Source organism: Solea senegalensis, linkage group LG7 (assembly GCF_019176455.1).
Source record: "Solea senegalensis isolate Sse05_10M linkage group LG7, IFAPA_SoseM_1, whole genome shotgun sequence".
Taxonomy (NCBI): domain Eukaryota; kingdom Metazoa; phylum Chordata; class Actinopteri; order Pleuronectiformes; family Soleidae; genus Solea; species Solea senegalensis.
Genome location: NC_058027.1, coordinates 10,959,558 through 10,975,437, shown reverse-complemented (window position 1 = coordinate 10,975,437; position 15,880 = coordinate 10,959,558). Strand labels below are relative to the sequence as shown.

Here is a 15,880-nt window from a genome sequence, read left to right as displayed (position 1 = left end):
TCGTCCATCCAATTCACTCACACATTCATCAACTACTACTTTATCCTCCACACAAGCGGCGCTGTGCCATCCACTCTACACTCACTCACACCTATGGTCAATTTAGCATGTCCAATTTCAATCATTTTATTTGTATAGTGCCAAATCACAACATACATTATTTCAAGGTCCTGTACATAGAGATAAAGAGAAGAGAAACCCAACAATTCACACAATGAGCAAGCACTAGGTATAAGTAGAGAGAAAAACTTTTATCAGTAACAAATCTGACAGAACCATACTCAAAAATGTGTAGCCATCTTGACCGGTTGGGGTGAAAGGAAAAGGTTTTTTGATGTAAAATGTGATCGTGGTAAATCTCATCTACTGCTTTATCCTCCACATTAGGGTCGCTGTGCCAGCCTCAGCTGACATAGAGCGAAAGGCGGCGTATACTCTGGACAGTTTGCCAAACCATCACAGAGACAGTAATATGTGGATATTACTGTCTTTAAAAGCTTTGAACTGTGATGAGAAATGTTTTGTTTTTTTCCCTGTGGAGGACAGCATTGCAACTTGGTACTTAAAACTGTGTTGATGGACTTTGAATTGCAATTAAGAACTTTGAACTGTGGAGGGCAGCGTTACACCTCTCAGTGCATAACCTGCCACAAATGATTATTACTAGAAGAGGAAAGAGAAGAGACAGACAGACATTCCTTGAATTAATAGAGAGATTGCACTTTGATTTTCATGATTCCAAAAATCACAGTATTATCCGCAATTATTTTTATTTTTTATATTTATGTGCTGATGGGATAGAATTTACAGAAGGGCAGACGTAAGGTCAATGTATCTAATGTAGTTTGCCACAAGGGTTCATTTAGCTCTTCATGGCTTACATACCGGACATGTGGATATTATGCCACTAGAGGGCAACAAAGGCTTTTCATTACAAATACTGAGGCCTCCTTCACCTACTGGTTTGTTACAGACAAAAAAATTATATTCTTTCAGCCATTCATGCAAAGTCTGAATAAGCTGAGAACCTCATCTTTGTTAGTAATAATAATAATAATGATAATAATAGATTTTATTTGTGTTGCACTTATTTGTGTTGCACTTCGAACAACAAATCTCAAAGTGTGTAGTATTGAGCTCCTAGAGAGTTTCTCTAGAGTTTCTAGAGACACTGGGCTTCATCCATTTTCTTACATACGTATATGAACTGATTTTATGAGAATGTGTTTTATTTTGTAATAGACATTGTTTTAGGAAAATCAGAGCCACTGCAGCCAGGAAATATTATTGTAATATTATAATCACTGTATTTACATTCAGTGAACTATGTTTCCATAAATTTTGATTTTTTTGTAATCTGCTGACCTTGTTTCCATACATGACACATACTGCACGTCTGTCCACCGTGGAGAGGGATCCCTCCTTCGTGACTCTTCCTGAGGTTTCTCACATTTTTTCCCTGTACAAGGGTTTTTGTGGAGTTTTTGCTCACTTGATGTGAGGGTCTAAGGATAGAGGATGTCACCTGCTGTACAGACTGTGACGCCTTTGAGGAGTGTTTGTGATGCTGGGCTATAGAAATTGACTTGACCCCATGTTATTTGTTTTATACAGAACATACTATACACCTCAGGTAAACATTCAGGTCAATGAGAGAACTAATATAATAGAAGGGATATATTATGTAGTCCCATGTGACCATGGGATGCGTTTGACATAACTGCAGAGAAAAGGAAATGGTTCCCTCCAACTCACAGCATCACCATCTTCTCGCTCCATTGATTTCATGTCAAACCAAATATTGTGTGTGAAAGTGCTGTTAAATGACCCGTTAGTCCATGAAGGGCAGATGGTGATGCTTGAGAATCATTTTCTTCTTTACACTGTATTGTGCATTTAGGTTTTTGTTTTTTAAAAGGAAAACAAACAAAAAAATACACATATAAATAATCCATTTGTTATCACCCAGCAAAATACATGTCCCATTAATACATTTTGTGGGTTTCTTTGCTTTAGTCATGGAAAAAAGCAATTTGAGCTCATGTTGATGTTTTTAATATCTTGTTTTGTCTGACCAGCATGTGAAGAAAATAAAACATTTTCACATCTACCATTTTCTAATAATCCAACTGTAATAGAATACTTTTTATTTTAAGAGCATTCTAATCAGTTGTGATACCAATTATACATTTGGTGTACTCATCCTTCACCCAATATCTTGATCATTTTTTAATATAATGGTCAAATCGTAATTCGGATATAAACCTTTCAAAAGATGGCTCCACACAGATGAAAGATGGCTCCACACAGATGAAGCCATCACAGTGTTAGCAACACTCACTTTAAAGACTACAACTTAATTGGCACAAGATGAACAAATGTTTACCGTTAACCTCAATCACCATTAGATCTCTGCAATGAAGCAGCTGGTTGTACAGAGAGCAGTCACTTAAGAATCCCTGAGGAGCCGTCACGGTTGACTGAGCCGAGCATCTTTACCAGCTTATGGGGGCAGAGTGTGGAGGTCAGATCCATGCATGATTCCAGACAATAATGCAATGATGCTTAAAAATGAAAAGTTGGCTTGAATTATTGATGCCAACATCTGACGTCCATGGCGTTGGATTCTTTGACGGCTTCAAATGTGCGCAGCTGATTCACTGCAGCGATAAATGACAGATGCCCACCAGAGAAATGCATTCATTTATTTATTTATTTTATTCATAAGATGGGAGTTTTATTAGATTTTTTTTTTTTTTACATCTTATGCACAGCAGATACAAAGACAAACATTTTCTAAACCACAAACTAAATTCCTTCATTACTCTAAATCCTGCTTCCATTTCAAAATGTCCCACCCCCCCAAAAAAAAGCAACCCTTTACGTTTGTAGTCCAGTTTCACATTCTGAAAGATGGTTTTACAGCAATCTCATTTTAGCAGAATGGCACAAGCCATGTTCAGAATACCTTCATTGACAGATACCCACTTCCCCTTTAAACAAATTGCACTTTTTTCTTCTTTAAAACTACTTCAACAGGATTATGGGATCGGAAAACACAAGAGACGACTAAACATCCAACTTATACAGGTTCATTATTTAGTTGCACAAAAATGCATAAATACACATTACGCAAAAAAGTACAAAAACAATTGTACTTTCTTTTGCTCAAATAATGACAGACACTGATATGATCATAAAGGACTGGGATTGTCACAGCACGCAGGGATGCATTTACAAGGTCCATGCGAGATAAGCCATTTACACAATAGCCTAACTTTCACAGAGGTAAGACCAAGGTTCTACAGGAAAACAAAACATTTCGCTGTCCAAGCCAAGGTAAAGAGGCAACACAAATGCTACGAAAATTAGGATACACAGAACTCTGAGTTCTAAATTCATGCCAAAAAGACTTTAACATGCAATGACTTAACGTTTCTAAACCTCCCAGGAGCAGCGGTAACCCAGCGGAAGGACTAGCTTAATAATGGTAACTTCAATGCATCAATTTTCCTCAGCAATTAGGATCCATTAAGTTTGACTGGGCATTACATGAGGGTCCCCCGTCCCCCCCACATTATTTTGAAGTGCTTAGATGGTACCGCAATAGTTGCCAAGGAAAAGCTTAGATTGTCAACAGCAAGATGATCTCAAACTCTCAACACCCCCCACAGACAATTGGGAGGTGATATAAATACTGTTTGTTTATGATAATGCACATCTGTTTATTAAATAAACCTGGTTAAATTAATCAAGAGCTTGGCAAACCTCACTTCAGCTGGACAAAGGTGTGGTTTCCAGAGGCCTGAAGAAAACAGGGAAAACAATTAGTAATATCAAACAAATATTTTGTGATTTACAATCCTAAATATCAGAAATCATCCTACTCATAATGTAACCAGAGCCTGACTGCAATGAGCCAAATTCTACCATTTCCCCCCATTATCATAAACATGGAAACTATAGGTTATTTTTAGTAAGTACCAACTTTGTTAGGCTGCAAATGAAAATAATCACTTAAAAATCATATATAATGGGAACATTTTACAATGTTTTGACATTTGTGGATTTGGGGCTGAATGAGAGGGGTTGGGAGTAAGAATATGAAACATTTGCTTTTGTTGTAAGGCTTAATAGAACAAGCCTCATTAACACAGAAATAATATGCATTCATGTTGACACACTTTGCAGTTAAAAACATGTTGGTGTCCTTGTGCAAGTTTCAGTTTGCATGGCATTAGGTTAGCAGTTGGGATGGTGGCTGACTAAATAACAAAAACAAATCAAGAAACCAAAGAATACTCACTACATATCTAACAAAACTGCCGGGATTTCCATCCAGGCTGGGAAGTCTCAGAGGGAGTAGGGTACCAGCGCATCTATAGAAACACAAATAGTCATGCTCAGAACAAAACCAGGCTCCAGAGCTTCAAGCCTCATTTGTGCAGATTTCATCCATTAACATGTTGTGAAAGCAACTTTGATGAGCAGGTTTAGGATAACTGTCCCTTTAAGCCCTGGTCACTGGAGCCATGGGAATGTGGGTCACGTAACCACTCACTGAGGACAATAGTCCTACAGTAATTAACAGGCATGGAAATGTGGAGAGTTTAAACTTCTTACCCCCACATTTCTATTGGGTAAGAGCTGGTGTTGCTATACCTTCCCATTCCTGCATCTAAACCGTTTGGCAGAATGAGTCCCTCATAAGGAGACGGCGCCGAGGCCATAATGGCTGCAACAGCTTCAGGAGGTTTAGAGACATTTACAAACTCTTGTGTTAACACTGCTGGGACATACAGCTAAACTGAGGAGAGCTTGAAGTCAGTGGGAATAGAATCCAGGGCATTTAAGGGATCTCTCATCAGATTGAAATTAAAAAGCCCCCCCCCTTTGTGTGGCTACATATTCAGCTTCTGTTCCAACAGCAATGTGGACAGCAAGTTGGCACCTCTGGAGAAGGCCATCAGGTTTGACAGTTTCTCCAAGCAAATGCCTTGCATTCCACCATTTCTTGTGCTTGAAGAAAATGGACTGTCATAGCTGCCTACTTCAGTGTAGTGTGTTCTTGCACTGCAGGAGGAAGTTGGCTCACAATGAACTTCAAATGACCCAACATGAGAAATATTTTCCAATGCTATCGTTAGCTAAGGCCCTGCCCACTCCCTTCTAGTACGCTGCACTACTGCAGTAGCATTTAGCCTGCTATTAGCCAACAATGTAAACACTTTTGTGCATCCATCACTCCCTAATCATGTTATCAACTCAGCCAATGTAATGGAACTGGCAAACCAAACCTGAGAATGAAAAGCTTAGACTGAAACCATTAATATTGCAGCTACAGATTCCTGAAATTATTTCCATCTTGAATTATGGCCATATACCAGAACATGTGAATTTCAGTGAGTGCATATTTTACTCTTAAGCACTGATGTGTGATGCATACATTTCCATTAAAGGGAAAAAGCTGCACCTCTATGCCTAAGATGCATCTGCAGAAAAAGCACCAGCCAAAAACTACACCAAGGAATGTGCACATCATTTCCACTGATGGCAGAGCAATGGTTGAGAATTTCCATTTCAAATGACAAATATTTATTACTATACTACTCATGGTTTTAACTTGCACAAGTCATGCAGCCAAAAGCAATTTAGAGATGTCTGAGCTGGCTTCAGTAACACAGATTTTTGTGGGGTTATTGAAATACGTCAGATTTTGGCTGGGATTGCTTCAACTATCGAATCCTCTGCTTTTAACTGTGCAGCAAGTTACTAGACACACAATCAACTCCTTTTTAACATTAATGGACAAACAGAAGAAAAACACCCATCGTGCCCACAACTCCTGCATTCAAGTATCACACTTTTCTGCAGGCATTCATTTTGTCTCAAAAACAGACCCTTAAAAAAAAAAAAAAAAAAAAAAAGGGGAAAACAGGAAGATTAGAGAAACACACCGGTTGGTCCCTCACCTGGGCGTGAAGGGCAGCTGCAGCGGCAGCAGCCGCCGGGTAAGTGAAGGCTGTGTGAGGGAGGCCTGGAGTCAGCTCCGTGGTGTACAGAGGATAAGGAGTCCAGGCATCTGGTGACGCTGGGATCAGTGCTGCCCCTGTCAGATCATCTGGGGAGGTGCAGGGCAGGAGGACACAAGACGATGACAAACCTGCCCTCGCATGCAGACATGCATTGTAAAAGCAGTACAGATATAAAAAAGGAAATATAAAATGCTTGCTACAAATTCTTATTGCTTTGTAATGTGGCTTTGAGGTTTACAACTGGCCAGTGATTAATCTTGTAGCTCATACAGTCACCAAGAATATAAGTAACCAAGATTTAACTTTACAGCAAAGACATAACAAAAGTCTGGAATTATAAACCAATAAAAAAATATTAAAAAAATGGAACGCAGTCTTACAGTTTAATCACTGAAGCCAAGCTGGAAGTAGCAATTCACTAAACAGCCAATAGGGGGACTGAGTTGTTGCAAAAATAAGTAATTTTGGATGGAAATCTAAGGGTTAATGACCATACTTCTTATGAACTCAATTAGTTTCAAGGTTTTATTAAAATAATGAACATTTTGTCTATTTTCCCCTTAATGGGGAGCATAATTTACAAAGTATAGGACATGGGTGGACACCACTGTGATTGACAGTTGGTATCATCCAATAGGAACCTGGTTGCAGATGACACCTAAACTTCCGATGTACAAGTTCAACATTGCGCCAGTCAAATTGAGATTCTGGAGAATTCAGAACGAGGGTTAAGATTCTTTTGGGTGATGTCATGACTGGATGCGATGCGAGGTTTAAACAAATTTTGTTTAATTTGCTGCTCCAATTTTTGTGCTCCTTTCTTTCCTTCTCATACCATGCACGTATATTTCAGAGGAAATATGGTCTAAATAAAGCTCACCATTGTCAACATCCACCTGTCCAAACCTGAAGCAGTTGTTTAAGCAGTGAAACATAACTGCTGACTAAACCCTGAGAGAGTGCCATTATCCGGCTGGACAGAAGCAAAGCGGCTGTTTAAAGAGTCGAGATGACACATGCATGTGGGAGGTGAGTTAGTCCTTAAAATAGTTAGACATCAGTTTCCCCCTGCCCATTTGTCTTTGATACCGCCACATCCTAAGATTTAAAAAAGGAGGAGTTCTGGCATTGCCAAGGTGAGAGTGGATGAGAGAGCCTAGAGTGGTGCAGCAACTTACATGGGTCCCGTGCAATGAAGTGAGCTCCTAGAGCAGGGTGGATATTTGTGGGGTTCGGTGTGGCCATCAGCTTACTCTTTGCCATCTTCGTGTTGGCTTTAGCAAACTCTAAGCGCAGGGTCTGGGGACTTTCGGGGTCAAAGCGGATTCCCTGGGGGAGAGATGGAGGAGGGGCACATGGTAGAGTAAGGGAGGTGGGCTGAATTTGAGTCGTCTCTCATGGCCTCCTTTCCAAAAGCCATGTTCAGAATATTCAGAACGTATCCTTCAAGCTCCTCTTAACCTAAAGACTGAACTGTTCTTCAGTCTTTACAAAAAGAATGAGGACCGAAGGATACACTGAAATATTTTAACATGTCTTTATCTCTTTCTCCTCATGATGAAATCAAGGGCATAAGCAACTCGAGGAGAAGCTCGCCGCATGAGAGCCAGGAAGAGAAGGCGACGAGGAAAAGAGACGATTGTGAGACAGTGTGTAGTTTCTTTGAGGTGGTTTTAGGCCTGCGTGTGTTCTTGTGCCCTAAGCATTGTGCCCACATGCAGGTGAGTAGTACTTTGGTGTTGGTGTGTGTGTGTGTGTGTGTTTCTGTGTGTGACTGCTAGTGTGCCTAAGAAGTGATGCTGAAAAGGACGCTACGGGCTACGAGAGAGGAGTGTTAGATACTGCCAATGTGGGCTACTGGGTGACAAAAATAAGGTTACACTAATGGGATGTGTCCAAATAACACTACAAATGTGGCTATAGAATGAGTATCAACAGTAAAGCAGTGAAAGCTACATCAGACTAACAAGGGTGTGTATCAAGGTCAAAGTAAACTACCGTAAGTCTAGGGGAATCTGGCCTCTTTCCAAAAATGGCCCTGCCATTGAATTATAAAAAGACAAAATGGATTGGCTTTGAGAATTTTATGGGAAAAAAAATTGCCTTTTTGAATCCTAATCATTCACAGGTTTAGGCAAAGGTTAGAACAGCAACGTTTAAACAGGATTGAAAAACGGGTGACTCAAATAGAAAACAGACTCATGGGATTCTTTTTTTAAGACAAAGAAATGCTTACATTTAATGCATTTTTTGCAGCTTCAGCTCCAGACCTACTGTCAAAGGTTACAAACCCAACAGGCTGGAAGACATAGGGGAAGAAAAAAACAGAATGACTGTTTTAACACAGAAGAAATACTTGTTTAGTATAGCATTCAAGCAGCTCCCTCCACTGATGGAAGGAATCTCACCTGTTTTGAAGTCAACTTAATCAGTGACCCTTCATAACCCTGTGGGGAAGAAAGAAAGCCAATTTACCACCCAGTCACATGCAGGAAATCACACAAACACCTATGAAGAGAGACAACATCTGGCCCTACAAGAGTATTTCACTCACATTTAATAAAAAATAGTTATGTTTAAATAAAGTGAAACAAGCAACATTCCAACAAAGGCAGCTTTCATTGATCGGACGGCTTTATCCATTAATAAAAAGCTAAAAAACCCATAATGTTAAGTTTCACAATATATTATCATATACTGTACGTGAGGGTTCTTACTTTTGCACAACACTTTAAACATAGATTAAGCACAACTTCCAAACAAAGCCACTGGTTTTAAAGAAAGAAAGAAAGAAAGAAGAAATTCCTGAGAAATGAGGGAGTATTAATAGATGGGATCTTGCATGATCCTGATTTACAGTCATGGAAAAATCCAACTTCTATGACTGCGATAAATCCTGGGCAACAATTCAAACATGGGCTTCAGTAATTCAGAAGTAGAATAGTAAATATTAAAAAAAGGTTCTGTAAAGAAAAGGGGTTTATTTTTGATCAAATTGAAACCTTAACCTTGATTGAAATTAGATTTAATCCTGTTTACACACATACTGTTTGCCGACTATAGAAGCAAAGGACAAAAAGTAATGAGTGTCCCTTTTATGTACTTTCAATGTCTCTGTTAAGAGGGGAAATACAAATTTCCCCACATGGTGTGCGAGCTGGGTCATGGAGAGGGTTGCTTGGCCAATCGCGAGAGCTACTCATTTACACATTCCACATGATCATCCATGTGTGTGGGATACCACTTCCAATTTGGTTCGTTAGGACCAGGAGTGGGAGGGGTGTTTATGGAACTGGAGCCCAGTCAAAAAGGAAAACAAAACACTGATAGATTTACAATTATGTGTCCTAATTTCCATGTATGCAAATATCTGTTCTTTCATTAGTGAGGGTTCAGTTTTTATCTCCAAACAAACACAAGCTGAAGCATCTACAGGAAGAGGAATGAAATGTTTCTACTGCTTACTGGATCACAGCTTGCTCAATAATTTAAGAAAGTCTTCCCCCATGTACAGATAATCTTTTAAAAAACATTTTCCAATACTTTTTCCATTGCCCAACACGGCAGCTACCTTTGCTTTAACAAAACCATAAAATCTGCCTGACATGGCCTTAGAGTCTTCACAACATGCAGCCCCTTTTCTCCAGACTCTCCTTCAAAATAGGTTTTAACTTACCTTAAAAGGTCTGAAGAGAAGGTAAAGTTCCCGTGGTTTGATATCCACTGGTAGGCCACTTACAAACAGTGTCCGTACCTGCAAACGAAGCAAAAGTGCACTTGTGACTGTCATATTCAATATTCAGTTTATTTGCCCAATCTTTAGAACCACAAACATGCGAGACATGATGTGCACACAAACACGCCATGGCCTTGGCCATGGTCCCAACATGTCTCCTTTGTTCTGGATCTGCAGAGTAAAAGTACATCGTACACATATTATCAGCTCCTAGAAAACGAAAGGCAACTGCAAGCGGCAAAAGGTCACAAGTCACCTGACCCATTGGAAAGGTGCTCCCACACTTTTTCTTGACATCTGATGATACTATGCTGTACACGACTATGTTGCTGGTTTCCAGATATGCGAGATGTTAAACAGTATTGCCTTCAGTTTGCTCTTGTTTGAGATTATTCCATAAAGTCTTTTCCAAATACTTGGAAGGCCACACAGAGGTCACCTTACCCAGTAATGATTGATATTTTTTTTTTTTATCATTTTTTGGGTGTCCTGATCCTGTCGGAATGTTCTTTGTGGGAACTATTGCCAAAGACTTAGCCAATACTCAACAGATTGCACCTTGACAAATGTGATTATTCACCTTAGGCTGCAATATTTCATATTTATTTTTTCCGTTTTATTTTGTATCCACTGGCGTCTCATGTCAAGCACTTCTAAGAAATGTCATGCATGTTTTCGACTGAAAACAGCATCACCGAGGCTTTAATCAGCTTAAGAGCTTTCGTAACTCATCCAGGTTTAGAAAAAACTGGTAAGATAATTATGAATTGTATTAATGTAATTAATACTGCACTCATCGCCCATTGTATTCATTTATTGGTGAACCTTCAAAGGAACCCTTTGTGTGTCTAATGAAGTTTGAATAGAATAAGGTAAAACCTGTGATTGTACGCCATAAATGTGATATACCTTTCAATGTATAGAGTTAAATGGTGAACATAATTCTACATCATGCTGACAAACTGCGAATCCCTTTCAAGGTCCGCGGTCTGGCCCCAACCAGACACTAAGCTGTGTATGGTCCAGTGTGGCCCAAGGAAGTCTACAGAGCAGTACGCGGCCTTTTAGTTCCCACCCAGTGGGGAGGCCCTCCGTCCGTACATACAATGGGGCTGCAAGAGGAACAGCGCTGGACAACAGTGCACAGCATGACAGCATTTCCTTCCTCTGACCTGCGGCCACAACCCTGCAGCATTTTTCAGGTGCAGCCCAGCAGCAAGTCTCAGCCCCTTACAAGTCGGCAAATACAGCGAGAGACGGCCAACACAGCTGGACACCAACTCGGGAGATGTTTTATTCTGTCCTGCTGCTCATTGATTGACTGAATGTAAATTAAACTCCAGCTAGCCGAGTGCGTGCACTGCTGTAAAATACAAAAAATTATGTAGACAATTTCAAATTTACACAAGGTAGCATCTTTACATTTTAACAGCCAATTTTTTGTCAATTGGTATCTGAAGAGATTTCTGGCCCGTTTGCTAGATTTTATATTTTAATAAGAGACAGAAAAGAGAAAGCTGAAATTAAGACAGGAAAAGTCAAGTGTTCAAACAAGTCTTTGTTGTGAGATGGGAACAAAAGAAGAACAAAAGGCCCAGCACTCCCCCTTTTCTCTCCGTCTCCATTAGGGGTCACTTAAATAGGACATTTAGCTGGCTGAAATTAAGATAATGTCAAATGGATCTTTTAAGGCAATTAAATTGAGTTGATGTTTAGATTATACAAATTCCACCTATTTAGATTAACAAACTGAAAATGAAGAGGCCAAATTATGCCAATTATTTTTTAATTATTCAAAATTAGACATAAAACACTTAAAATGTTAAGCTTGATATTTGAATATTTGATATTTTGAATATATGCCGTTTTCTATATTGATGTTTAAAAACATTTTTATATCATTTTAAAATAATTTAAAACCCAATTCCTAAATATTGTTAGCAGATTTATAGCGGATATAAACGTAAAAATAGTTACAAAATTGTTAAAAAAAAAAGACAGTGTTCACACGTTCATTGATTTGTTAACAGCTGACAAGACGCAGCTGTTTTAAACCATTTTTAATTTGTCAAACGAGACGTCAATGTAACCGAACTGGCCACAGGAACAAATACATAGGCTATTAAAACAAAAATAACAAACATTTAAAAGGTAAATTGATGGCAACTGTGTACAGACGAATGCATAACCACGTTTCTCCTTTAATTTTCGCCTCAGCTGTCTTTCTAGAATCCCTGCCACTCAAAGCAAGTTTAAAGAGCCGCATGAACAAAGACATTTAAAGTTTTGGTGAAACTCACCTCCTCCTCCATGGACACGTTGTTATTGGGCTCTGCGTCGCTTTTCAGACTCATGTTGTCGGTGTTGTCGGTGTCTTCAGCTGCTTCAGCTGCTGCCGCCGCCGCCGCTGCTGCTGCGCAAAGTATCAAGTTTTTCCTCGTCGAGTGATATTTCCCCCAAGTGCGTCTGAAGCTGCAGTGAAGGTCCTGGTGCCGTTTGAGCTTGAGGAGAGAAGATGTGCCGAGGTGAGGAGGTGCGGACGAGGACGGAGACGTGTCCAAGAAAGAAGGTGTTCTTCTACTAGTACAAGTTGTATTGCGAGAGAGAATCATTCATAAATGAGAGGAGGGGGGAAAAAGTAAAGATAAGAAACACAGGTAGGCGCTAAACTAAAGGTGAGAAGGTGGATTAGTGCTCCGTGTGTGAAGGTGAGAAGATGGGGGGAAATAAGTGCGCGTCAAACACTGGAAGCCTCTGCGCTCACATCAATGCCCTCAGCTGTGATTGCGAGCGCAGGAGAATAAGTAAACTTTTCTCATTGGAGCCCGTCTCTCTCTCTCCCCCTCCCTCCCCTCTCCTCTCCAATCCTCCTCCTCCCAGTTTTCAATTAGGTCATCAATTATGCTGGAGTCTGCTGTGAGCAGTAATCAAGCTGCAGATCCGCCTCAGCTGTTGTTGGAGGCGCGGCCTCAGTCTCTGCGCCACCAGAGGAGCCCACGACCCTTCACCACTAAACACATCATTCATTTTATTTTGTTATGTTCACTTTTATACAGACATTCGGTTATGTTTCTGCCATATAGTTTCTGTTTGTGAACTCATGAAGTAAAGTATGTGGGGGGTTTGGGGCGGTGACTTGGATGTAGGATTAAACAACCAACCAAAACAACAAAAACATGGAAAATGTAATGTACAGTAAGACATCCATCTTCATCTAATTATGTAGTATTTGCCCGTGGTCAGCACTTTGCGTGAATAAAACAATGAATACAATAAAACTATAACATAAATACAATAAATGGTGTAAATGATGTTAATGTTCATGTCTCTGCTGCTGCTTCTTTAGCCAAACATGTCAATATTGCTTTTTTTTTTTTAAAACTTAAAATTTGGGTTAGTGACACTTTTGAGTGCACTGACACTGAGGGAATGTGACATTAATTGGCTTTTGGGCTTTGCTTTATTTAGGCCCCTATATGTTTCTTGAATTCTTTTCTTTTTTGCTCAAACTTTATTATTGTTATTTATTTTCCATACCATTCATAACATGGAACAAATATAATTACACACATTAGTAATTTATTACTGAAAATAAAAGAAGGAAAAGTAAGAGAAAGAAAAAAAGGAGAAGTGAAGAAGAAGAAGAAAACTTGTCTTCTTCCACATGTGAGGCACAATGTATTTTCCTCATTTAAACAAAAATATTTAACTCATGGTTCCAGTAATTCATAGACGTACTTATGCTGCAATTCTCCCTCCCATTTTCCAGTCATTCTCAACTTCCACTTGTCCCAACCCCGCTCTTCTTGTCCATACATATTAAGTAATCATATCAGTAGTCACAGATAATAGTGTACAGTTCAAAAATGTTTTTTCTGCATTCAAGATCACAGGTTATTTTACAAAAGAGACAACCTTGTAAGATCAGCAGCTAGAGTTTCTCTTTTGACATCATTTTCAGATGCAAAAGAAAGTTCTTATATTAGAATGTAATGAAATGATGAAATCCATTTGTTCACTGATAAAGAATGAAGAAGGAGGTTTAAATCTGGAGTTAAGGAACCCTTCCCTGCTGATTTGATCATTTTAGACATGAGTCATTGTTTAGAAATACAATATTTGGACATAGAAGACATAGAATTTGAATTTGTCAATCATATGACCCCCAAAAAAAAAGCTTAACTGATTATGTTTGGGGATTATTATTTTGCGATATTAGGGAACCCTAAAAATGTTTACCACTCTGACCATATTCTGGCAAAAAAAATATCATAGGCCTATATTTCACAAATATGCGGCACTCAATGGCTCAACTGTGCCCCCAACAGGATTTAAAGTTGTATCTTTTGACTTTACCGAGAAAAGAAGAGAAGAAATTTGATAAAATGAATACTTTAATTTCACATTTGATTTGAGTCCAGGCCTGAGATATTTAAGTGCTTTGATTCTCTGCTACGTTACACAACATTCAGAGCCAAATATTAATATTATTATTGTCATAATAATATTGCACTCAGTGCTCCATTCAAATTTCTATGAAAGCTGTAGTTGCAGTGTTGTACAATTACAAAATGTTTTTGAGTTTAATCATCTACAGACAATATAAATGACTTGTCACGTGATAATAATAACCCACTCACACACACACACACATCCTTAATCATGCATTTCACAATGTGACAGTGATTTAATGTGACAGAGAAATCTATTATATGACACAAAATGCTAGTACTAGTACTACTATTACTATGACTGCTCCTATAATAATGGGCTAGGGTGTTGTAATGATTTGACGTAAGCGTGGCGTGGCCGCAGTTATGGTCTGTTTTGTGTATTGAGGTTCGGACCTGGACATGAGCCCAGCACACAGTGTGTTTCCTCCCAACATGGCAGCTCTCAAAGGCCAGACAGTTTCCTGACTTTGTATAGGAACACAATCAGGCCGGCTGGGCGAGGAGGGGGGGCTGTGAGTGTACGGACGTATTCTCACTGTACTTCTCAGAGATTCAGTCTAAAAATAGTGACGCGTTACCATGTTCTCAACTCTGCAAGTGGTGCAGAGGCAAGAGACAAAGAGGAGTCCAGTTAATGAGACATTAGAAATGATGTGTCTAATCAGCAAACATGCACAAACAGATGTGTCATGTATTTGTATATTATAAAGCTTCTGTGTCCAATGAAGCAGTAAACAATCAAAAAAAGAATTTGTTTTGTTGTATTTCAGTTCACTGATCATGTATGAGCAGATTTTAAACTGTCCACTTGAAATGTGAGGGAGCTGAAATTATTATATAACTAATTGACTGATGATCTTTTTCTTAAGGCAAAACATTTACTTACATATATGTTATTCTATTTTATAAAACTAAGTGTTTGATTTTGAATTGTTAAGAGTTTAACTGATAAGCAATGTCACTAATTTTTAGTTTTAATGAAGTTTTTAGGGAAAGATTATCAGGTGTAATTAAGTAGTTTGCATTGTTTCTTATATGATGTTCTGTTCTGTGAGTTTACAGACCAAACAAGGATCATTGTTAAATGCATTCTCACATGATAACATGGGAAAAGGAAATTGTTCTGGATAATTTAAAGAATCTAAATTAATTGAAAAGGCTAAAAAGGCAAAAAAGGCAATGATCACTTGTTTATAGTGATCATTGAATTTGAATAAAAATGTAAATGTATGTAATATATTTGTCTGATGGAGGGTCGGAGAGACGTTGATGACCTTCTTGCAAATCTCCTTGTAGTTTAAGCGGAGTTGAGTTACGTTTTCGGCCCTGTTCCATGGGCAGAAATAAAATAAAGCTATAATGATGATGGTGTTTTATAATTATTATTATTATCATTATTATAGGCTGTGAGATTCACCACTTTTCCTGATTTTTACGCTTTATATATGTTTTTATTATTTTTGATTCAGTTGTGGTGTAAGGCAAAAGAGTAAGGTACAGCACATTTTATAAGAAGAAGTAGAACATGACAAATGTGTCGAGATCTGCCCCTACAGTCCAAAATCAGCATCTGTATTGTACTGAGATTTAAATGTTATAGAAACAATATACATACGCTCTATTTCTCATTTCAGAAACACTCACTGCCTATTAAA

The 15,880-nt window shown here is 38.8% G+C and overlaps 1 protein-coding gene across 4 annotated transcripts; it reads right to left on the bottom strand.

The window, feature by feature from the left end:
• Nucleotides 1–2,764: 2,764 nt before the first annotated feature.
• On the bottom strand, nt 2,765–12,592 carry LOC122772506 (RNA-binding protein, mRNA-processing factor 2a). Of its 4 annotated transcripts, none has more exons than XM_044030640.1 (8): nt 12,072–12,592; nt 9,712–9,789; nt 8,444–8,482; nt 8,272–8,334; nt 7,214–7,364; nt 5,958–6,163; nt 4,307–4,379; nt 2,765–3,805 (listed from the first exon to the last, which is right to left on the bottom strand). In XM_044030640.1, the coding sequence occupies exons 1-7, from the start codon at nt 12,381–12,383 to the stop codon at nt 4,314–4,316; spliced, it is 915 nt and encodes a 304-aa protein (XP_043886575.1). In that variant the 5' UTR covers nt 12,384–12,592; the 3' UTR covers nt 2,765–3,805; nt 4,307–4,313. The 4 variants fall into 4 exon arrangements, with proteins under 4 accessions (XP_043886575.1, XP_043886576.1, XP_043886577.1 ...); XM_044030641.1 differs by having other exon boundaries at nt 5,973–6,163; nt 12,072–12,590; XM_044030642.1 differs by having other exon boundaries at nt 5,958–6,121; nt 12,072–12,590.
• Between the last annotated feature and the right edge of the window lie 3,288 nt (nt 12,593–15,880).